At 35.2% G+C, this 23,861-nt stretch overlaps 1 protein-coding gene across 1 annotated transcript in view; it reads left to right on the top strand.

The window, feature by feature from the left end:
* The window catches only part of NELL1 (neural EGFL like 1), a 532,597-nt gene that overhangs the window by 477,314 nt on the left and 31,422 nt on the right, over positions 1–23,861 (top strand). Inside the window, exon 16 of the mRNA XM_032212957.1 lies at positions 17,875–18,015. Coding sequence (XP_032068848.1) covers positions 17,875–18,015 — 141 coding nt within the window. The remainder of the gene's footprint in view (positions 1–17,874; positions 18,016–23,861) is intronic.

Raw genomic sequence — 23,861 nt, 5'->3', positions numbered from 1 at the left:
ACTCCAAAGTGCTCGCCTGAGCCTCCCACATGAACTCGGCATTTATACTGTAACAAGCAGAAAGGAAAACAAAGGAAGTGTGAAAATAAAATACCAGCAGTGGCCAGGGAGTAGGCAACCACCTGGACAAAATCAATCAATTGGAGACAACAATTGAGGATAGAACAGACGCAGGAAACAAAAGGAAGAGCTTCTTAAAACTGTAGCCAGGTTTAACTAGGGGATGAAAAGCTGCTGAATGAAATCTTGCCCATATGTACCCTTTCCTTCCTGATGAGATGGTGAAGTTAGGGACATCCAAGTTTCTCATTTTATAGCTTGGATAGAAACAATTGCCTGTGATTTGATAGTCTTAGTTGGTTACCCAAAACATTAATTTCAAAATCCTGCATACTCTCAATTAGCATAATAGTGGCTCAATTACTTTTAAGATCTTGTATTCCTGGAGCTTTGATCCATGAAGCAGAGATTTTGAGAAATATAACCAAGAGACAAAATTCTTGGTTCTATATATTTGACTTTTGCAATTATTTAGCAACTCCATTGTGAATAAATAGTTGGGCCCATTTGAGTTGATGATGAATTCTGAAAAATGCTTATTTGCTACATTCTATAATTAGCTTTGAGTTTAAATAAGATAAGGGGGGGCGTAAAAAGGAGTGGTTGTCTTTACTGAAATACACGGATAACTTTATGAAGTAATGAAATGACATATAGAGAAAAGGTTTTTGCCTAGTTCCTGATTTTAAAAATTTCTTACCAGTTCTGGCCAAGAGCGTAACAATGGAAAACTACTCTATCTGATCAATTGACTAAGGAATCATTTAATTCAACACAAGCAAGTATAACAGAATTTAGTAATTGTATACCTTTATGTTGTGTGTCTTATCCAACAGAACTAGCATAAAGAGAAACAAGCATCTTTATGTGTTATACTTCATATTATTTGACCACTCTTGGCCATTTATACCAATAAACTGTGTAATATTCAGTAGAATAATTTGATATATCCTTACTTATGAATTCATAAAAATTTAGCAATATGCTTAGCAAGATCTTATTCTAATACCACCAGTGTTTCTTGTGTATATGTATTTGCCTATTTTCTTTTATCAAAATAACAAATATTTCCCCCTTGAATTGTCAGGGAGAAAATCTATCTATGTGGCTTTTGGAGTCAAAAACTACTTGATGGCATATAATCAATCAAAATCAATATCCCCTTGAAAATGTTGATCCATTGATGAAGGTTGAAGCTTTTTTTTTTTTTTTGCTACACTATGGGTATAAAGAACATTTATTAGATTATCACATTTACAGGTAGACCTTCACCAAGGTCTTTTTTTTAGCTAAAGTTTTTTAGTTCTCTGCATAAAGCACTATTTTGGAAACAAGATGTTAGAAGACAAACAATTTTTATCTTACAGAACTGTTATATAAATATTACCCTGCACCTAGTTGTTCATTCATTTTTAATTTGACATTGGGGCCTAGAATTTAATCTCTTACCTCACTATTTTCATGAACTCCTTGACTCTATTTTTTAATAGTTTGAATATTAATATCTGGCCAATATCTTCTGTAGTGAAGACAAGCACATAGTGTTCTTGATAATGTTCCATTTAAATTTTTACAGGAAAGCAAGTATAACAACAGGAGAGCCTGATCCCACACAAACGTGTTGAACCTTTCAATCACTGAAGGGAACAGGAACTTGGAATCACCAATATGCAATAATTCTACTCTGTGGAGGTTTTCTGATTGCTGCTCAACCCTTTGTATAATGTCCAGTGCCATCATACAAAAGTTCATCTTGTGTCCCATGTTATTTAGTCTGACCCTGAGATGAATTATTGATGTATTTGGAACTGGTTGCTACTGACATATTTATTTGTGTCTTTTCTATCCGGGCTGAGATTTATAAGAATCTCTATGTGTCTCCTGAACAGTGATGGATCCGGCCAGTTTAACAACCAGTTCAGTGATCACACGCTTTATGACGCACACAGTTTTAAGAAAACTCACCTTCTGTATTACTGATGGGGAGTAACACAGCTGAGGCACGAAAATCCACTCTGCCACGCAAATCAGCTGAGAAGATATAGTTCAGTAAAGTGCAGGGGCGGGCGGGAAGGCCCACCTGATCTTTGAAGTGTACCAATTCGCTCCCAGCTAATTGTCGGAGCTACCAGTTCGCCTGAATTGGTGTGAACTGATAGAATCCCACCCCTGCTCCTGATCCCAAAGACCAGAATGTGGGATTACAAACTGAAACTCAATTCATACAGGATGGGTTTGAAATTGATACTGAAAATTGGATTTCAGAATGATATTTCAGGTGATACTCAGAATTCAGTCTATCTTGGATAGGGCTACGCTAACCTCAATGTACAAGTGCACAGTTCCTAAAACATGCACACGTTTTGGGTAGCACATGGTAAAGGAGTGATTTATCAGGTTTTGTACATAAACCAGTTAAATATATGCTTGGGGGAAAGAGACCCAGCATGAACAGACATTGGTGAAAATAGTGATATCCCCAAAATTGGATTGTTGCAATGAACACTCAAATATGATCTGAGAATTGAAGCTGGCTCACAACATAGCAGCACCTATGTTGAAACACTGCTTGCCACCTGCTTTTCAAATGTAATTAAAGATTACTATGGTGTACAAAAACTCTGTACATCTAGGCTGAAGGTATGAAATAGCTTCTTCGATTGGAGGAAAAGAAGGAGTTGGAGACTTCACAAGAAGGCATTGCCTGTTTGCTAGGCTGGGATGCCCATTGTGTCTGCTGATGTGAAGCAGGATAAAAAGCTTCAAACTACTGTTGCCTGTTCAATTTTTCTCCTTTGATCAGAATATATTATTTCCAGGGTCCCCCCCTCCCTATTCTGCATGCTTGGCTTGAACTGTTGATACTCCAAAGAGACTGTTTTGTTTTCAACTCCTGACCTTGAATGCTTAAGAATCTGGGAAGAATAAATTGCAGCAGTTTTTCTTTTCTTTTCTTTGTGGTCCAGTGTTTGTTTGTTGTTACTTGTTTGTTTGTTTGTTTCTGACCTTGCACCCCCCTCCCCTGTGGTTGTAAGCCGCCCTGAGTCCCCTCAGGGAAAAGGGCGGCATATAAATCCCAATAAACCTTAAACCTTAAACCGTTACTTATGAGTCAGCTGCCTATCTCCCTGACTACAAATGACTTTGTCAGAACTCTATTTCCATTACACTACACTACACTCTCAGTTTTTTGGGAAGGTTTCCTTTGCAGATTCTGCTACAAGTATATCTAACATTTAAGGTACATCCTGCTTTTTCTGTGCCCTTTACTGTATTGCCACTGAAGGTGAGATACAGTTAGTAAGATGATTGACATTCATGTTATTTGTTTTTGAGCAATATTCTTGTCTTCTTCTTTCTTGGCAAAATTCCATCAGCTGGATCAGTGAGGGCCTGTGAATAATCGCTTCTGGATAGAGTTCATTCAAAAGATACATCCTAGAACAAGGTTCCCTAAGCCCCAGGCCAGGGACCGCTGTCAGGCCATGGCCTTTTGGGAACTGGGCCACCAAAATGGCGGGCAAGTGCATGAAACTTCATTTGTACATGTGAGGGATTTAGGTTGCATGCACAAAACCATTCCACCCACTGCCCCTGTCCTAGAAAGTGGTGGTGTATTAACCATTAAACAGACTTAATGGTTAGGGCACCAGACCCAAGAGGGCACCACAAAGCTGAGAAAGAAAGAAAATCCAATGCAGATTTGTACAGTATGTACAAAGGAAGGGAGCATCAAGATTTGTCAGTGCTTAGGGCACCAGTGAGCCTTAATCCGCTGCTGCTAGAAAGTGATGTTTTCTACTTACTTCATAGTAGAAAGATTATATATCAGTGTTCACAGTATACTATAAATAGAATATACAACTGTTTACAATGTGTTTTGCATAATAATAGCATATTATCCCCTTTCTTAGTTTATTTTTAATTCTCTTTTGACGCATAATTTCTGTACTACTTGATGACTGAGATGTGATACAAACATTAGATGCATCACTTTCCAGATATGACATAAACATCATAGACCTCAAAGCATAAATTGGGGTGGCCCTCAGGTCAGACATAAGCTTTTTAATGGAATCAGTTCAGCTGCCCAGTTGCAAATAAGAGCCTTAAATTATTAAACTGGATTTATGTAGCATATTTATATAGGAACTGGGCTACCATCTGAATAATTTTGTTAACCCGGTGAGAAAAAAACCTGGCAGTTGGAGCTGATTATTAAGATGTATCTGATCATTTAATTTGGTTCATATTATGACCTATATTTGTCTCCTTGTGAGTATTTTTATATTTGTTAGGTAAAGAAGGTATTTAATAGAAAATATCATCATCAATAATTATTATTATATGACAAATCTATTAGTTTTTTTTTTAATCCAGGCATTTTTAGTTACTGTAGTTAGGTCTTTTTAAATTGCTTACAAAAAAAGGATACAGCTCTATTAGTAGTCTGACTTTATCTGAATTAATGATGTCTGAGAAACTAATCTGGAATATTGCTTTGTGATCAGAAAGAACCAACATAGAAGAGTTAATTTTTAAAAGGGAAAGCAAAGCAAAAATGAGGATGGGCATCATAACTACAAACTCCTTGGAGAAGAGCAAATTATGAGAGATTCCTTTTTTCTTCATTGCAAAATGTACTGCTTGGCAGAATAAAGAGCACCACTTTTATAACCTGGAGCTGTTGTTTTTAAATTTTGGATGTTTGTCATGCTCCAGCAAAGGAAAATATTATGTTTTTTAATCTGTCGGTGTTGTTCCCAACAAGCATTTTCCTGAATTAATTGTTGATCACTCTAACATGTCAGGTAATTATTAGAGTGCAGATACACTTTCCCCCCCTTCTGTATTAGTGATTAGTTTAAGGCAACAGTCAGGATGAATTTTTTTAAAAAATATTTCTATCCAATCATTTAGCATTGATCTTAGGGCAAGATGCAATCAATAAAAGCAATATAAAACTATAATCCTTTACTCATCATTGTCACATTATTATATAATGACAATTATAATAAACCAATAAAGAAAAACAATTAAGCTAAAATTAACCACATCCTAAAATCTGAGAATGAAAATAACCACTCCTGGAATCTGAAACAAAGCCTATGTTATAACCAAATGGGGCTACATATAGTCAAGAGCCAGAGTGTGACAAATCCCAAGATATCATTTTTTTGTGATATTGTTTCTTATCACTAATTTTATTTATGCAAATTAGCTGTTGATGCAGTTTTACAGTGTATAATTGAAATGCTTTTCAATTTAGCTGGCTAAGTTCATCTGCTAAGATCCAATAGTTAAAATGTACTATGCTGATCCAGCGATAAGCTTTTTTCCCCTGATGCTGTTGTTCCATGCCCTTTAAACCATTGTTATTCAATTAATTATTAAAGTGGGTGTAAAAGGGCAATGCATTTGAATTAGTATAATGCAGTCTTGAATATTGTGAAGGATGAAGATATTGTCTTAGAAAAATATCGAGTAGATTCAAGTAAATATTTTCTCCCTACAGTTTAAAATAACCTTATTTCACAATCTAATCACATTATGACAGAACAACAAAGACTCATGTTTTTTTTCAAATAACTTAATTTTATAAGATAAATTAACTGATTTATCTACACAGCTGTTGGCAGCTTCTAGCTGACTTTGAATGATCTTTAAAAAGCTAATCAGGTTCAGAGAAGCATTTAGATGGCAAACATCAAGAAATCCCAAATGCATAGGGTGATTGAAAAGCTGAAACAGACATCCAAGCCGGAGTACAGTACTTCAGGCTACATTATCTGACTGCTAGCTCCAGTTTGACAGTTCAAATCTCACCGGCTCAAGATTGACTCAGCCTTCCATCCTTACGAGATGGGTAAAATGAGGACCTAGATTGTTGGGGGCAATATGCTGATTCTAAACTGCTTAGAGAGAGATGTAAAAGCGCTGTGAAGTAGTATATAAGTCTAAGTGCTATTACTATTGCTATCCTAGAAGAAACCAATGGTAAACCAGTTCCATATTATTGCTAAGATATTTCATATTATTGCCAGGCTATCTGAGAAAATGTCTTATGCTTATTTCATCAACCTGTCCCAGCCAATTAAGCAGAGAGGGTATGTTACAGGCCCCATTGAATTTTGGCTGGACAGAAAGCCCTCGTTGTTAGTAGCATAACATTACCAGAGAGAAAACTACATAAGATAAGGTTGACAACTCTGAATTCCTTTTTGGAAATGTTGTTACTGTGAACTCTGGGGCTTAAGTCTTTCAAAATGAGTATTCCTAGGTCTTTGGCTCATCTTTTAGATCATCTCTGCCCAGCTTGTATTTGATGTTCTGATTTTTATTTCCAATGTGTAGGACTGAGCATTTGTTAGCAGAGATTTGGAGTTGCCAATAGTTTGACCATTCACATACATAATCTAGGTTGTTTTGTAGAGTAGTAGAGTTTTCTGTGGTGTTAAATAGTTTTACATCATCGGCAAAGAGGACGCAACTGCTAATAATATGATCACAAAGGTAACATCTTATGCCCAGAGGTGAAATGGGCCTCATTCTCCCAGCCTTCCAGAAAAACATCAAGACCTGGTTCTGCCATGAGGTATGATGGTCTAAGAGTGGCATAGAACCTGGGGAGGGGGTAGTTTATGGCGAGGGTATTTCATCTGCCTTTTAAAAACTCTTTTAATCTTGGAACATCTTCAATTTTAACTTTTTAACTTTGCCCTATATTAATAATACAAAATGCTTGGGGTTTTTTTTTTTAAATAGCCCACTTCTCCATGGATAGGAATAGTTGCCTGGTGCAATTCTCTTAAACACTTATTGTGCTTCTATTTAGTAATGGAGGGGTCAGGGATAGGACAGAAATTTCATTTTACACTTCCTGTATCTATAATGTGATCCCCCCCCAAGCATGGAAGTTGAAGGAGACAATTCAAAATGCACTGACGATGCCTCCTTGAATGACGACAAAATGCTTGAAACCAAATTGCCAAGCTCAAACCAACATCCCAGACTTGATTGTAAAGGGAGAGGATTAGCACTATAGAATATAACAGCACAATTCGATCAATGCAAGAATACTTTCCAGACAGATTCCACATAGGCACTTACTTCAAGGAGAAGAAAAGTAAATACAGAATTTCAATATATTATTATCTCTTTTGGAGTAGGCTCTGTAGCATAACAACTTGCCAGAAAGTTATATTTGATAGTCATGGTCAGAACACTATGCATAAAGAATTCAGTTATGTTTTTAAAGGATACAAATGCATGTTAATTAATTACAATGATTAATGAATATATATATATACATATACATATACATTTTTATATATATGAATGATAAGTAGACAGACAGGCCAAAAGAAAGAGTACCTAAGAAATATGATGTCTTTGTATAAAGGTTGTTTATGGTTTATAACGATATGCACATTCTGTTATGTACTATATTTTAAATTTACAAGTACTGGTGAATAACATAAAAATGAATAAATATTGGTCATATTCTCTTGAAATTGCTATAATTAATCATTTGTACATATTTTTTTAAAAGAATTTTGTGTTAGTGAGAGAACATATCCTCCCAAGTGTTCAAAACAACTTGTAATGTTGGTTGCAGTATCTTACAGTAAATTCATTTAAAATTTATTGATTTTTGTTTTTGTTTACAATCTGCATACTAAAATTCCTTTCATTATCCCAAGTAATTAAACAATGGCAAGAAAATAGTACATTAGGGATTTCTACCATATCTGCCTGCTTAGATGCAGATACTTCTTTTTTATGTCCCAAATGAAATGGAGACTTAGTTGATTGAAACACAAGACAGACCTTCACAATTTACATTATGACACTTGTGTGTTAAAAAGCTGTTGACTTAAATAGCTGTTTCTTGCTTGGTAAACAATGTCATATTCAGGAAAACATTGGTCCTTAGGAAATGCAGTCTTTGTTTGATGCTATATTTTAGTTGTTGTATATATCTCCTTGTTTTTATTATATTCTCATTTCCCTGTAATTGTTATTGTTGATAGCTGCATTATATTAAATTGTTAGGCTGATTGAGTAATGTATGAATACTGAAAGGTGGAATATATCTAACTGCTTGCCTGGTTCCCTTCCTTTATCACCTTATGCTTAGAAAAAACAGTCCCATTGATCTGGCCATACTGGGATCAACTGGGATCTATGGTTGCCCTGTGCCAAATACCCTTTGCTTCCAGAAGCATCATTTGTTCTCTGCTTCTCTAGGCATTGATGGTGATGGCAGAAAACCTTTCTACTGGGAACTATGTAAATCCCTACAATTGCAATTGTAGTTGGCATCATTATTTTACATCTAAGTCTAGAGGGACCAAGAAGATGGTTTCAAGAATTGAGATGCTGGTCATGATTACTGCCTTGCTTGGCAGCACTTCCCAATTTTTAGTAGGAAGGAACCATGGATGGTTTCAAGAATTGTGATGCTGGCCATGACCACTGCCTTGTTTGATATCACACTGCAATTTTTTAAACAAGAAGGAAGGGAAGAGAGAGAAAAAATAGAGTAGTTGATGTGAAAAAAAATGAGGGTTACTTGGAAAGATGGAACAAAAAAGGGAAAAGAGGTAGAAGAAGCAAGCAGTAGGAGAAGAAACTGCAGAGTGGCCTAGAGGGGATCTTATTCAAGTACTTTGATGGAAAAAAAACCCTTGATGTATTTATTTGTGTTTATGGAATGGTCTTCATAAGGAACAGTACAGAGATTAAATTGAAAGAAGTTTAAATCTCATGTGAAACAAAACATATGAACACTAAGGAATTCACGAGGAAGTCATTTTCCCCCATATCTTTTAATTAATTGTAAACTATTCCACTCATGTGGAGAAATGGAAAAATCTGTAGTAAATATTGGATGCTTCAGATGGGAGATTTTTCTGAGCAGCATCAGAACATTTCAAGGGTTGTCCATTTTCTTCTTTATTCTCTACACATTCCTTAAAGATTTGGAAGTTTCTGAACTTTAACCTTTACTCCCATAATGTTGCTTGTAAGTAATTGCAGGCTAACACTTATGCCAACCATGTAAATATTAAAATCCATTATCCACTGTATATTCACAGTTTTGAAATGTACAGAACCTGGACTAAGAAAGCAGCTTCAGTTAATGTTCTCTCCCTTCTAACACGCAGCCCCCTTGTTGAAGGATAGGATCAAGTTTTTTGTATCTGTTTTCTTACTTGCCTTCTTGTTGTAGTCATTGTACTTCTAAGTCTAATAAACAGACACTGATTAGAAAGCAGGAAAGTAAACACAAAAATTACTGACCAAGAAGCATGATGCTAAAGATAATATGGAATTTCTCCTCTCTCACAGATTAGTTATAAATAGTATAAAATAAATAAAACATATACCTTGCTCTTTGAACACTAAACAAGTGCTATATGAAAGTGAAATAGAAGGGAGGTCAATGACAGAACATGTGAGACAGTGATCACAGGCCCACAGTCCTGTGCATCGCAATCATATCTCTAGCTAGCTTTACCTACAGTTGAAATATTTCATGTAAGCTACATGTTTACTCAGATGAGTTCTCCATCTGTACTACTGTGCTCACATGGAGTTTATACAGAGAGATGATAGGGAAAATTTATTCCCTTGAGAACATAGGACCCTGGACATAGGCAGAGTTAACCATGTGCCCCCCCCTTAAAGTACAATTTCAATATTTTATTCTCCATATTCCTATTCTTAATAAATAATGTGCTACTTATTTCTGTTTTAATTCTGCAGATATCCTGCATCATTTTACCACCTTACATTTGAGATAGCAAAGAATATATTAATACTGTTCTCTTCTGTGTTAACTCAGCAGTGATATATTGTATGTTTTTTTTGGCTTAGCCAGAATAACAATTGTCATAGCTTGACAATTTTTGTATTGATTTTTTTTTTCTTTAGCTGTTGTGTAAGTGTTGGAATTTGACACCCAAGATATATTGGCAATCTTTCTGTTTGTGTAACACCTTTTCTTTTATCTTCTAGATATACATTAAAGTTTTAGGTTTTTAGCTTCAGCTCTTTTGTGAAGATAGATAAATGTGACAAGCTTGATTCTAGGCAGTGATCTACTTTAAAAGTAATCCACTGTTCTATTTTACTTTCATATAATTTATATAACATTGTTCCACTTCCTATTCAATCAAAAAAGCAAGAAGGATGCAGAATTGTTCACATTTTGAATGCTTTCTCAGTGGTCTCCCAATCATTTAACATCCATAAATCTACATATATATTTTCAGTTGTACTGTAATAAGAAATTCACATTTACTTTATTTTATTTTATTCTTTTTGGCTAACAAAGAAAGAAATTGAATTTAGACAGGTCAAAGATTGATCCAAGAAAGTAAACTTCATATTAAAAACCTAGAGAATTATGATAAGGCAAATAGAAAAGTATATTTGCATATAAAGAACATGTAGTGGAACATATCCAGATGAGATTGAACTTTTTTTGTAACAACACATGAAAATGTCATGATATCAACTTGATGTTCTACTCTCTGAAAAAAGGATTAACTTTGTAAGCAACATTAACCATTGATGGGGGGATTGTTTTGTGCATCCTTTGACTTCTTCAAGGTCAGTTGGCAGTATGAACAGTAGGCTAGCATTTAAAGTAGGAACAACATAAATCTACCACCAGGGGAAATGATTGCATGATAAGGCAATTTGCATATGTGTTTAATCTTCATAAATACATTAGGCTTATTCTAAAATGAATGCAGAATGACCAATTTTACATTGCGTTGCTATAACAAAATTATATTGTAACAAGGAAGTTGACCTGAAGAAACAAATTTGCCTCTTTTTTCCAGAACCATAGATACAGTATAAATGTAATTTGAATGAAATCAGTGAATAATATAAAATAGTGTAACACAGAAATAAATCTACAGAAGTCAGAGCAATCATGGAATGATCAAGGAAAACCTTGATCCAACTGCTGCAAAGTGGGCCTGGAAACAATTGCAAAGACTTCCAGTCAAAATACTGATATTTATTGTGTAAACTCAGCTATTAATATTTGCTATCATGATTAAAACAGTATCTCTTTTTTTCAGAAAAACACTTTTTAAGCTTTATCCTAAATCATTTTCTAATTATTTCATTGCAAAATGTCTATAACATTGTGATGAGCAATGAACATCTCTTACACCACTATTAAACTATTGCGACTGTCTCCAAATGGAGATAAATTGATAGGCACTAATCTGCCATACAATTTAAATTGGGATTCAGAACATAGAATAAAGAATAGCAAAATTGGAAGGAACCTTGGACATAATCTAGTCCAAATCCCTGCATAAGATTATAACATTTCAGAGAAGTGGCTGTCCAGTCTCTTCTTGAAAGACTCCAGTGATGGGGCACCCACACTTCCGAAGGTAAGGCATTCCAGTGGTTGATTGTTCACAACCAATTTACAATCATCCAGATTTTACAATGAGCATAGATCCCATCTGCTAGCAGTCTATACTTCTATCTATCTCTTACTCCACATAACAGTTACTTTTTCTTCAGTGGAGTAACAGTGCCATCTTAAATCTTCTGCTACCATATCCCTTTTCTACATTTCTAGACAGTTGTGCCCATTTGCCCATTTCCACACAATGAGTTTTCACCTCAGGCATCCTTTCCTGCAGTGAGAACTGGAGCTTTTGATGGTGATGCGACAAAAGCAGCACATTTACCACCTAATGCAATATAGACATACTTCTGTCCCTTGCTAGGATAAAGCAATCCATGAAAAAGAAATTTCATACTTCAAATGTAAATTAGCTATAAATCCAAAGTGTAGAAGTACAGTCACAGATTGCTTTTATTCTTGCCTTCTTGGCTAGAAATAATTCTCAACGGATGAAAACAGTTCATCCTTCTTATAAAAGAGATTCATTTGTCACTGGTGATATCCCCTTCAGTGATGCTTAAAACTATCTAAGTTATCATTCTTAATGATTCTGTCTAAATAGAAGATTCAACAATTTTTCCAGGGCACAGAGTGAAAAAAGATTATAGCCAATTAATTTCTTGAAAAGTATTAATTTCATAATGTTGATCGCAGCCTTCGAAAATATGCAGCAGAAAATATCAAAGGAAAAAAAAAACCTTTCAGGTGTTGTAACTGTCATTCAGGCTTATTAGATATTGCAACATATTATGAAAAGGAAAAAATATTTTAAAAGTCATGCTTTATTTGACTTTTGGGGAGAATCCAATTTGTATATTTTGAGCATTACAACATGAAGAATATGCTTTCATTTGCTTCAGTCCATCAATTACTATTGAAATATGTTTGCCTTTCCTCTCATTTTTTTTAAGTATTAAGGCACTTTTAAGTTAGGGTTGTTTATAATGCAGCATAGAAATCTGAATTATTGAGAAAGCTGAATTGGGTTATATTTGCAACTGTAACTGGCACTGCCCATTTTAACACTGAAATATATAGTTATCCACTCAGATGTAGGCCTTAACTATGCTGCCTCCCTCAGGTGCTTGTCCCCAATGCATGAATTGGCTAGAAATAAAGTTGATTTAAGAATTTTTTTTTTATCTCAACCCCTTCTTCTATTTTGGTTTCAGTCTTGATCAGTATTTTGTCTGTCCAACTGGTAGCATGTCTCCAATTAATGGATTCCCCTGATCCTTTTTTCCCCCACCTATGCTTGGAAAGGAAATGTCAAGTGCTTTTCCCTTTGTGGATTTGTCTTTTGAGGACTAATTAAAAAGAAAAAAAGACAACACTGTGGTGTGTGCGCGCATGCACACACATGTGAAATTAACGGAAACTTTACCACAATAAAAACAACACAAGTTTTAGAGAAGACACATGGAAAACTAACTAACAGGTAAGAAAGAAAAAAAGAAAGAGAAAGAGAATAAGGAAAAGGTGATAACATGGCTTCCAATCTTAACCACAGTCATAAATGCATTTCTGTTTTACCCTAAGTTTACATCAGAATTTCCTTCTTTCAAATCATCAAGTCCATTAATCATAACTTCATTATTTCAATTTCTTCAGCAAAAAGTCTATCAGGGGTTTCCATTCACTAACAAATGAGGTTATTTTCCTTTCCCTAATCAGACAAATCAATTTTTCTCTTCCTGCTAATTCTATCATCTTCACCAACTATTTGCCCATTGTGGGTGTTTTAGAGCTTTTCCATTTTTCTTCATTTAATAGTCTTGCAGCACTCATCATATACAAAAACCATGTTCCATAACTCTTTCCTTCTTGCCTATTATTGCCAACAGTTTTACCATTCTTTCTTTCACTTGCGCAAGAAGGGAAAACTTGTCAGAATTTACCAGTCACCCAAGGTCTTGTAAAAGACCTTGGGTGGCTGAAGGGAATGGAATTATGAATGAACAAACTTTGTCAATTTCACCCAATTAAAAGGAAAGCAAAACCCGACAAAGAAACAACCGGTGTTTTACAGCATTGATGAATCTGTTAAAGGAAAACAACAGCAAACAAATTGCAAGCATTTCACCATTCCACTACAAACCTCGCTTGAAATAAAAGGACCCCAACCTTTTATTGCAAGGAACTCAATATGAAATAACTATTGAAGGCAGAGGACAGACATGGACGGCAAGGATGTCTGTCACAGCACACACTAGCCAGTTGGAAACGACCAATCTGTATAGAACTGAGTGAAATGCAGAAGGTGAACTAGATCCCCCTGCTTGTGTTTGTCAAGGTGGGATGGGGGATTATTTTTGAAGCAGAATAAGAAAATTTAGCTAGAGGTCACCTTCTCAAATGGATAGTTATGGTTTGAGCACAATATCATTGATTCCTGACTTCATAAAATGACATGTGATGTAACCCCTTCTTCTTCTGGGACAAGCAGGAAGTACAGATTTAATTCTGGTTCATGGATACTTGCCAGCTTTCTGCTTGTACTTTTCCAGATAAAGTCTGAAAAGTTGCTTTGAAACATTTGGAAAATAATAATAATAAGTGTGTTTTCCAGCAGGCATTTATCAGAAACAAGGTATATCAAATAAGCTTGATTATTTATTTATTTTTGGTAGAACGACCATTTTAGTTGACCAGGAGAATGCAGCAAACATATTGACTTATTTATCTATTTTTTTTTTTGCCGCCCATCTGCCTTTGAAGTGATACAGAATGTTTGACAAGTGTTTCATCTGAAAAATCTATGCTGGAACATAGTGCCATCAAAGCACCTCGAATAATAATGCCCAATCTCAGTGGCTTTGCATCAGACTGGAAGAAGTGATGAATGGTGTGTTGATTTAGCCTTTGGAAGCAGGGACAAAAACATTTTACATCTGAGTAAGAAAATCAAGGTATTAGCATAGGAGCATACATGGTGGGCAGCAATACTTGTGATAGACATCTGAGGTCCTGATAGATCAAACACTGAACATGAACCAGCAATGTAGTACAGTTGTAAAAAAAAAAACAAAAAAAACAAATGCAGTTACGGACTTTATTAATAGCCATATATTTCAAGATCAAGAAAAGTCAGCATTCCTCTCTCAATGCAAACCTGAAATATTTGGATGCCATATTTTAGGAAACTGGAATGTATCCAAAGGAGAATAACCAAGATAACAAAGAAAATTTTCTTAATGCTAGGAGTTGCTAACAATGTCTCTTCCTCTGTCTCTCCTTCATTACAAGTTGTAGATTCTTCTGCACTGGAGGTATTTTAAACAGTGGCCAACAGTGGATGGCCATCAGTTAAGGCTGCTTTAATAGTAGGTTCTTGTATTGGGGAAGGACTGACACTAAATGGCTTCCAAGGTCTTTTTCAGTCCTTAAAGTTTTGTGATTCTTATCAAGTTACTTATTTTTTTAAAATTCTCAAACTTGTTGATCTTACATAACTTTTTAAATTGAGATTAAATTGATATGGACCATATAACTATGTGTTGACATAACTATGTCTTCAGCAAGTTTATCCCTGGCAAACATAAGAATTATAATTCAATATATCTGGAAGAGGATGGAGAAAGCTTGACTAATGAATATTGAACTTCTGATTTTTCTACAAGCTACTAAGTCATCCAAAGAATAGCCAAATGAGAACTTGTAGTGGCTGGATTGGTTTTGAGTAATGGATGATTTATGTGTAATATTTAAAATTGCTCTCTTAATTTCATGACAATGTTACCAACAATATTGTGTTTGTAGATGAATAAATGGAAACCACTGTCTAATTAAAGGAAGGTTTTGTGGTCCAAAGAATGAAGTGTTAAATATTATTTCTTGGATCTTATCAGAAAAAAAAATTGTCATTAAAAAAGATAAGCATATAAATGCAAGAACAGATTTAAGACTGAATGAAAAAACTTACAAGAATATCTAATATACAGAATAATTTGTTAAGATTCCAAAGTGGGAAGGGGAAGGCTGAATCTTGTTTGAGATCTCAACACCACCATTTTGACTCCCCCTGCCATTTTTACTGTATCCTATGTCACTGTGTAATTATTTTTTCAACTTTTAAGTACACTGACACCAAGGGCCCAATAAATGAGAGTGCATGGGAAGCTGAAACAACTCATTTGTTGCATGGTCTTGAATGAAAAATAGGAATCAGTCTGATCATTTCTATTACAGAATCATGCTTTGAATTGATCTGGGCTCTTGCCTGTAGAGCATAGATCAATTGCATCTCCAAAAGGGGGAGGGTGAAAAATGGGGTGGGGTATCTTTGCCCTTTTTGGAAAAAGAGGACAAAGCCAGCTCAAAAAACCAAGTTATTATTTGGCTAGCAAATTTAGAAAGATAATTCTTTGTCTGCACAATTGGGCTTTTTATAGCAATTTAGAATCAATTTACCTGAATCATCTATTTGTTAACATATGCAATTACAGCATGTACTGTCAGAACAATATGCCCCCCAAATCTTTAACTGTCTTAGAAACATCTGAAGTAGTGAAATATTTAAGAGAAGCTGTATTTGAAGTAAAGTTGGCATTTATGTAAGAAATTAAAGAATGCAACAAGGTTCGAGATGGGTAATGTTTACATTTTATAGAACAAGGACTTGGAATATCCAGTTTTTGAAAATTACTGGGCCCACGTTTTAAGAAATATTAAATATTATTTAATCCACTCTATGATGGCCTCTCTATGATAAAGAAATGTGAGATCTCTTTGGTATAATGTTTTCTTTTTCAGGGGAAGAACATAGCTGTTGTAGAAGTGAATATAATAACAATATGGAATTTAAGATTTTATGGAAAACTTTGGCTTTATTGAGCCTGGGGATTAGCAAGTGAATTAATTTACATAGATTGAAAGAAAATAAGTAAGACTTCAGTTGTTGAAGTGAGGCTTAAAGAGATGTATTCTCTGTCAATCTTTGAAACATCAAATAAATCTTACTGCTAAACAGTAAAAATAAGAAGATGGAACATTAAGTTTATATATGGTCTAAATTTAACAACATATTAAAGGATTGAGCTCGCTGTCTATTAATATTCCTCACTAGGATTTGTTTTATGAGTCTTTTTCCTCTTTCTCTTTTCAACTTTTCAGTTTATGATCACCATTATTCTTTTTTATTGTATTACCACAGATTGTTTCGTTTTATATTTTTGTCTGTTAATTTCACTCATAAAATAATAAAAAGTACATTTTAAAAAGGAATTGCAACCCTTCTTCCTCAGAGTTGATGGGATAGCCCCTGAGCAGTTTTCACTCAGTAGTCTATTGTCAGTGTACAGCCCTAGAAGATGTATTGTATGGCCACATCGTAAGAATTGAACAGTGGGATTTAAATGGCCGCAGCTTTTGGTTGAGCAGCCATTTAAAGGAACATCCTTTAGAACAGAATTGAAATCCATACAGTTTACAGTTGTTGAGACTGAGGAACATTGCTTTAGGAGAAGTGACTTTCTTCCTGAGGGTGATCCAAGGACTTTCTCAGCACATCCTATTTTCTACTTTGTGACAAACGGTTTCCTTCACCTTTCAAATCTGAAAAATATATGACTTAGATCTCACAAATGTTTACATTTATCTTGGGCATTTCCACATTCATCTTTAAAGTTGTCAATATATGTCTAATAAATTAATACAGATAGCACACATAATTCTCTTCCAGGATTCAAGGCAGTATAAATTGTGTAGTCTGCTCCAATTTTAGCTTCACCATAAGTTGGTAAGATTGGTTAAGCTGAGGGAAAAAGTACCATTTAGTTTGTATGGCTGAGGGGGGATTTTTCACTTTAACAATCTCCAGACCACCACAACAAATAGCCTGAATAACTATTTCCTATTCCCAAATAAATATTTTCCTCTATTTTTATAATATGTTTTATAAAAAAGTCCCATTCAATTCAATTATCAAACATTGATAATTATAACAATAGTAATAACTTGTATGTAGCCTGATTCTCAATGCCTCTAGATGGCTTACAACTATCAAACTACAAAATTACAATTCAATGAATAAAACGTAAAAAATCAAGGTTAAAAAATGCCTGGTATGACCTGGGTGAATTTACATTATTTGTAGATCAAGGGAATTAAAATTGAGACTTTCCCCCCCAACTATTTAAAAGAGAGGTGGGGAATTTATCTGGTTTATTTTAAAGAAAGTTCTCTCAAGTTTGTAAACTACAAAGATAGGTTACTGAGATACCTTTGTGTGTAGAGCGTAGCCTGTTCATTAAAAGGTACATTCCATTGTATTCCAGAAGGGCTTAGTATTGTGTTTTTTACTATCTAAAATGTTGGTGTAAAAGAAAATTAATATCCTGGCTGGCTTGTGTTTTTCTCTGAGGCAGATATTGATGAATGTGCTGAGGGGATCATTGAATGTCACAACCATTCACGCTGTGTTAACCTCCCAGGGTGGTACCACTGTGAGTGCAGAAGCGGTTTCCATGACAATGGAACCTATTCACTTTCCGGGGAGTCCTGTGTTGGTAAGCAAAGCTCAGCAGAGAAGTACTATTATTGTTCTGCCTTGTATCAAGTCCAAGGACCATCTTTGATGTTAATCTTACAATGTAACCAACCCTTTATGTAAGCACTAACTTGCACAATACAAGGATTATTATGAGAAAGATGAGCTATCACATCTCTAAACAGTAACATGAAAAATGGTTTTGTGGAAGACATATTGTTGATATGATTCCGGTCCAGAGCATCATTTCAGATAAAACAACATCCTATGAAGTGGATTACTATTTAATTCTTCCAATTCCTTGCTTTAAACTTTAAAGATTTAGCCATGTAAAATAAATATTTGTAAACTCATTGATCAAATTTGAAGTATTGTTTAACTTGACATTTATTAATATAAGAGTTGTATTTTTGTCAGCTGCCTTGAGAAATAAGAATCAGCTTAAAACACAGTATATTGAATAAATGTAGTTCTAAATTTTTTTAAAGCAACAGGTAATCCTTATAGGTGTCTTTCTGTGCAGAAAAAGGCTTGAATCTTTTGTTGCATATGTGGTTTTTTAGGGTGGGTGGTGTGGGTATACAGAAATTATGATACTCTAGAAAAAATAACTCATAAAAGCATGCATACAAGAAAACTCATCAGGATAACTCTCTTGCAATTCTTCATACTTCATTACCTGTTGATTTTAGTTTTCTACTGTTTCTTATCTTTCACTTTGACAAAAAGGAAATACCATAGCAACTTTGTGCAAGTAAATTTGGGAGTGACCTCACTTATCTTAATTCTTCACCTTATCTCTCTCAACTGGATGAGTTATAGCCCTGCCATGGACTATAGTGAGATGACACAGGAAGATCTTTGGGACAGGTGTTTTCTGTTTGAAGAACTGAAAGTGGACTCAGCAATTCAGGCATGGATTTTTGGTTTGCACAGCAGAACTTGGAATGCAAAACTCAGCTTGGGGGAATTGAAGACAGCTGATGGGCAGTGATGACTAGTCATAATAGACAGCCACAAAAAGGCTGTTCTGAGTTGGGCATTTGAGGAGGGTTACTAGTATTGTAGGATGGGATTTTGAAATAGTAGCAGGTACAGGTCAAGATTTGGACAACATGTTTAAGAAGCCCCTTATTATTATTTGTATAGCTCTCATTTTTTGTTCAAGAAAGAGTATCTTGGTTATTTACAGTATCACATGGGGACGTTTGGTGTATCCTCATGTTGCATATTTTTATTTGCATGCAGTCTCTTTTTCTGCCATTTAAACGAGCTGAACTTGAATTCTCAAAATCCCCAGTCTACATAATTTTCTGACAGAATATTGTGAGAGGTGTTTCAATATATATTAGCATATATTAGTTGTAAAGAGCTGGAATATGGAGCTGTGCTATTATACTGTCATAAATAAAAGCATGCATTTGGAAAAAGGGGGCTTTTTATGCCTTGTGTGGGAAGGAGATATATGTATGCTTTCTTCTCTTTATACCAGTGTGGTATAATAATGAAGATGTTGGGCTAGGATCAAGGAGATACTCAGCTATGGAAGTCCTCTGGGTGACCTGGGAACAATTGCCCCTTTTCAGCCCAACCTACTTCACAAAGTTTTTGTGGGAAAGAATTAGAGGAGGAAATCCTCTGTATTGTGTCCTGGGCTTCTGAAGGAAAGGGGAGGTTATACATTTAATTAACTAAAGTAGCTTGCTCTTTAGTTTATGGTTTATGTGATGTGCTTTCCCCTATCATTAACTGTCAACTCTGTAGCCTTTTAGACTGTGAGCCAGCTATATATCAAGCAGGTATATGCAGACTGGGATATGTGCCATTTTTTAATGAACTGGTTTATGAATGAGCAGATTTGACTTTGGGGAAGAAAAGCATCATTTTATTATTAGCTTTTGTTTAGCAGCTGGCTGCCCCTAATGAGGGGTAGCCAAACTGGAAAGAGCCCAATTCTTTACCTGAAGGAACCGCAAGATATCAATCATGGAAAAGCTAGGCAGCATACTTATGTTGTGCTGCAATGCTACACACTGGCAGTCTGTTCTTCCTGGTAAGTATATATGCCCTCCACTCAGTTCACTGCTACTTCAGGTCCATGTCTTGCCAACTGCAAACACAGCTTTCAAAAGAAACTCTTTCTGAGTTGCCATCTGGCAAATCTAGTTTACACAGCAGAGGCCAATAAGTGGTAGCTATCACCTTCAACCCTAGGTCAGGCTTCTCAGCCAGGAGTTAATTGTTGTGTACTTATAACCACTGAACTACATCAGTTGAAATTGTCTATTATTCATAAGGAAGGGCAATAAGGATTACTCCTTTATAACTGCAATATAAATTATAGCACCGACTATGGGTACAATCCTTGTAGTATTGCTTAGAGGTGAACCAATGTCACTCAACTATCTTCTTCTGCATGTCCCAAGGTATATGGTTCATTAATGCTTGTTGAAATATTTAACTTCAAAAATGAGAGGTAATGTGGTTTGCTCACTCAGTCTGTTTCTTTAACTTCCTACCTCCTAGAATGTAGAACTGAGTTTCACAGCTGGTCTTTATATTGTAAAAATCCTGAAACAGTTTAAATTGAGTCGTTGAGATGGATAGCCATAGAAATTGAATGAATGAATGGAAAAACATATTTAAAACAACAGGGTTGTTTGTTTTGTTGAATCTGTTACATCTCCAAATATCAAAGTTTCTTGGGTCTTGAAATAAATGTGAAACAAAGTGCATGAAAGCCAGGATTCATTTGAAGGTGAGTCAGTAAAATGTTGTAATTCAAGGTAGAGCTGTCCAAATGGAGCTCAATTATTGCATTTGATAAAGATTTCAGGCAGGAGAATTTTTTTAAAAAAATATAAAGAAGCAGAAAACCACTGGAATTTTAAATAAGGATTTTAGAAAACTTTATAGCCACCCTAAACTACCTTTCTGTGTGCTTGTTCTGAACTGACTATTGTATAAGGCAATAGAAACCCAAAGTATCCTGGCAGAGGTTTTCCAAAGTGCAATTCTGTCAAAAATGTCCAATTTCAAAGCATTTTATGCCTCCAGTAGATAACATTCTACATGAAAACATTAAAATTTAAGGTCATTATTGGATAGTTAGAATTTTGCTGAATTATCATTTTACTGAAAGCAAAGCTCTCAGAATTAAACCAGCAGGATCTAAAGGAGTTCAAGGTGGTATTCTTTCTTTCCCCAGAATTTTTTTAAAAATGATTAATTTGCAGAACTATGTTAAAAAATGCAGGATTTTTTCCTGCATTCATTTCCCAAAATGCAAAGGCATCAACAATTTTCAATGAAAGAACATTTTCAAGAGAAAAAAAAATTAAAATCTTCTTTGAGCCAAACTCACCTCCCAATGATTCACATGCACTTTCTTTTAGCGTTTTTGGCAATATGGAAGTGATTTGATCATGGTTTATCAATGGCTAGAACAGATATGGTATTCTTTCTTCTTTCTTTCTTTAATGGAACTTGTATGCAGCCCACTCCCTAGGGACTAGCGGCTCACAACAAGTAAAAGCATTTAAAACATTTAAAATTACAGAATTAAAATCAACACAACATCCATTTCATCAAATGGGGCTGGAATAATCAACAGCCCCAGGCCCGCCAGAACAGCCAGGTCTTGGTTGCTTTACGGAAGCCCGGGAAAATGGTGAGGGTCTGGATCTCAGCAGGTAGCTCATTCCACAAGGCCGGTGCAGCTACAGAGAAGGCCCTCCCTCGGGGAGCTGCCACCAGCATTGTCTGGTCGACAGCACCCAGAAGAGGCCCAACCTGTGTGATCTTATTGGTCGTTGGGAGGTAAATGGCAGGAAATCTGCCCTGATTATTAACCAGCTGGCTTAAAAAAAAATCCAGGATAGGAAAAAAAAATATCATCATATGGCTTTCTCCAGTTCCTCTGTCAGATAAACAAATCTAGTCAACTTCCATCAAAATATTTTTGAAGCCTAGTCATGCTAGCAAGAAGGGATAAAAAATATGATTCAATCTATTGTAATTTGTTTCATGTATCCAAGAAATAGTTCATTGAAAATATGTCAGCATAATTTGTGATAAAGATTAATAGCTTTTTGGATAAGTAGCATGTACCTCCTTCCTTCACACTTTCTCTCTGTCCCTCCCTCATTCCCGCCCTCCCTCCCTCCCTCCCTCTCTCTCTCTCTCTCTCTTTCACACACACACACACACACACACACACACACACACACACACGCACACACAGACCATATAATATTGTAAGGGAAAGAAATACAGTAAAAGCAATATAATTCAGGTAGATAACTAAACAATTATGATTAATGACAAGATTTAAAATATTAAATGACTAATATATTCCATATGCAATTAAAGTCGGAATATTATAAGTCATTTTGTAGCCAATTTCTAAACAAGAGATGTCTTTAGTGATTTGTAAAAAAAAATATGGTAACCCAACTGAGAACAAGAAGAGAAAAAAGGAAAGCTATCAATAGTAAATATTAACATTGATTATTAAGTAAGGGTTTTTAGATTCTATTATCCTGCCTTTATTATTATTTTTTACAAAGAATTCAAGGCAGTGGACATACTTAAAATCTCGTATTCCTATTTAGCAACAACCTTATGTTGTCTGATTTTTTTTTATTATGCTCCTTTAGTTCTATTACTAGAACTTGTAGATTCTTTGTATTTTCAGAGTATCATCAGCATAGCACAAGATATTGATGTTTCTTTCCTCTGATTTTAAAACCACATTCACTTTGCAAACCAAGAACAGGTACAAATCCACTGTTTGATGACCAACAAACAAACAAAAGCACAGGCAAAATAAATATGCAATTAAATCAAAAACGTAATACTACACAGCAGTAATATTAATCTACAAAGAAGAATTCAACTTCCTAGTTCAAACTCAATCTCATACAGAAAATATTACTGTTCCAACCTCTCCTCACAGATACATAGACAAAAAGCATTCAACATATAGAGAAAACATGTTCCATAACATTGTAAAATAGTTGCCTGTAATGAATCTGGATATAGATGGAAGGTTGAACAACTGGCCCTGTGATGCAGCTATAACAATCTAAAACTGACTACAGTTAAAACTGTAAAGATGAAAGTGGATTTTAGGAGGAACCCTTCTAATTTTACACCTCTTACTATGTTTGACAGCACTGTATCAATGGTAGAGTCCTTCAAATTTTTGGGTTCTATAATCTCCCAGGACTTCAAATGGACACTTAACATTATTACCATCATTAAAAAGGCACTACAAAGAATGCTCCTCCTGCATCAACCCAGAAAATGCAGGAGCTGGAATTATTGAGTCTGTCATATGTACTTCTATAACTTTCTGGTTTGGTACAGCAACCAAACAGGACAAGTACAGACTCCAATGGATAATTAGGAGTGCAGAAAAAACAATTGCAGCCAGTCTGCCTTCCATTGAGTACATGTACACTGCATGAGCCAGAAAGAGGGCTGAGAAGATACATGCATTCTGGACACAAGCTGTTTTAACTCTTCCACTTAGGATGGTACTATAGGGCATTGCAGGACAAAATAACTAAACACAGGGACAGTTTTCCCCCGTCAGGCTATCAGTGTGCTAAACATCTAATTCTCATAATGCTGTCTAATGTCTATGTGTATTTACCCAAGTAGTATGATTGTAGCATTAATAACACCCTTCTTATTTTCCCTTCTACTGATATGATGATGATGATTATCAACATATTAATATCATATAATGATATGATGGTGGTGGTGGTTATCATTATCTTGTTGCTTTGCATGTATACTGAGAGCTTGTTCAATGGAGACAAATTCCTTGTGTGTCTAATCACACTTGGCCAAATAAAA

This window comes from Thamnophis elegans, chromosome 1, assembly GCF_009769535.1.
Source record: "Thamnophis elegans isolate rThaEle1 chromosome 1, rThaEle1.pri, whole genome shotgun sequence".
In the NCBI taxonomy this organism is placed as follows: Eukaryota; Metazoa; Chordata; class Lepidosauria; order Squamata; family Colubridae; genus Thamnophis; species Thamnophis elegans.
This window is presented reverse-complemented; position numbering and strand designations above follow the sequence as displayed.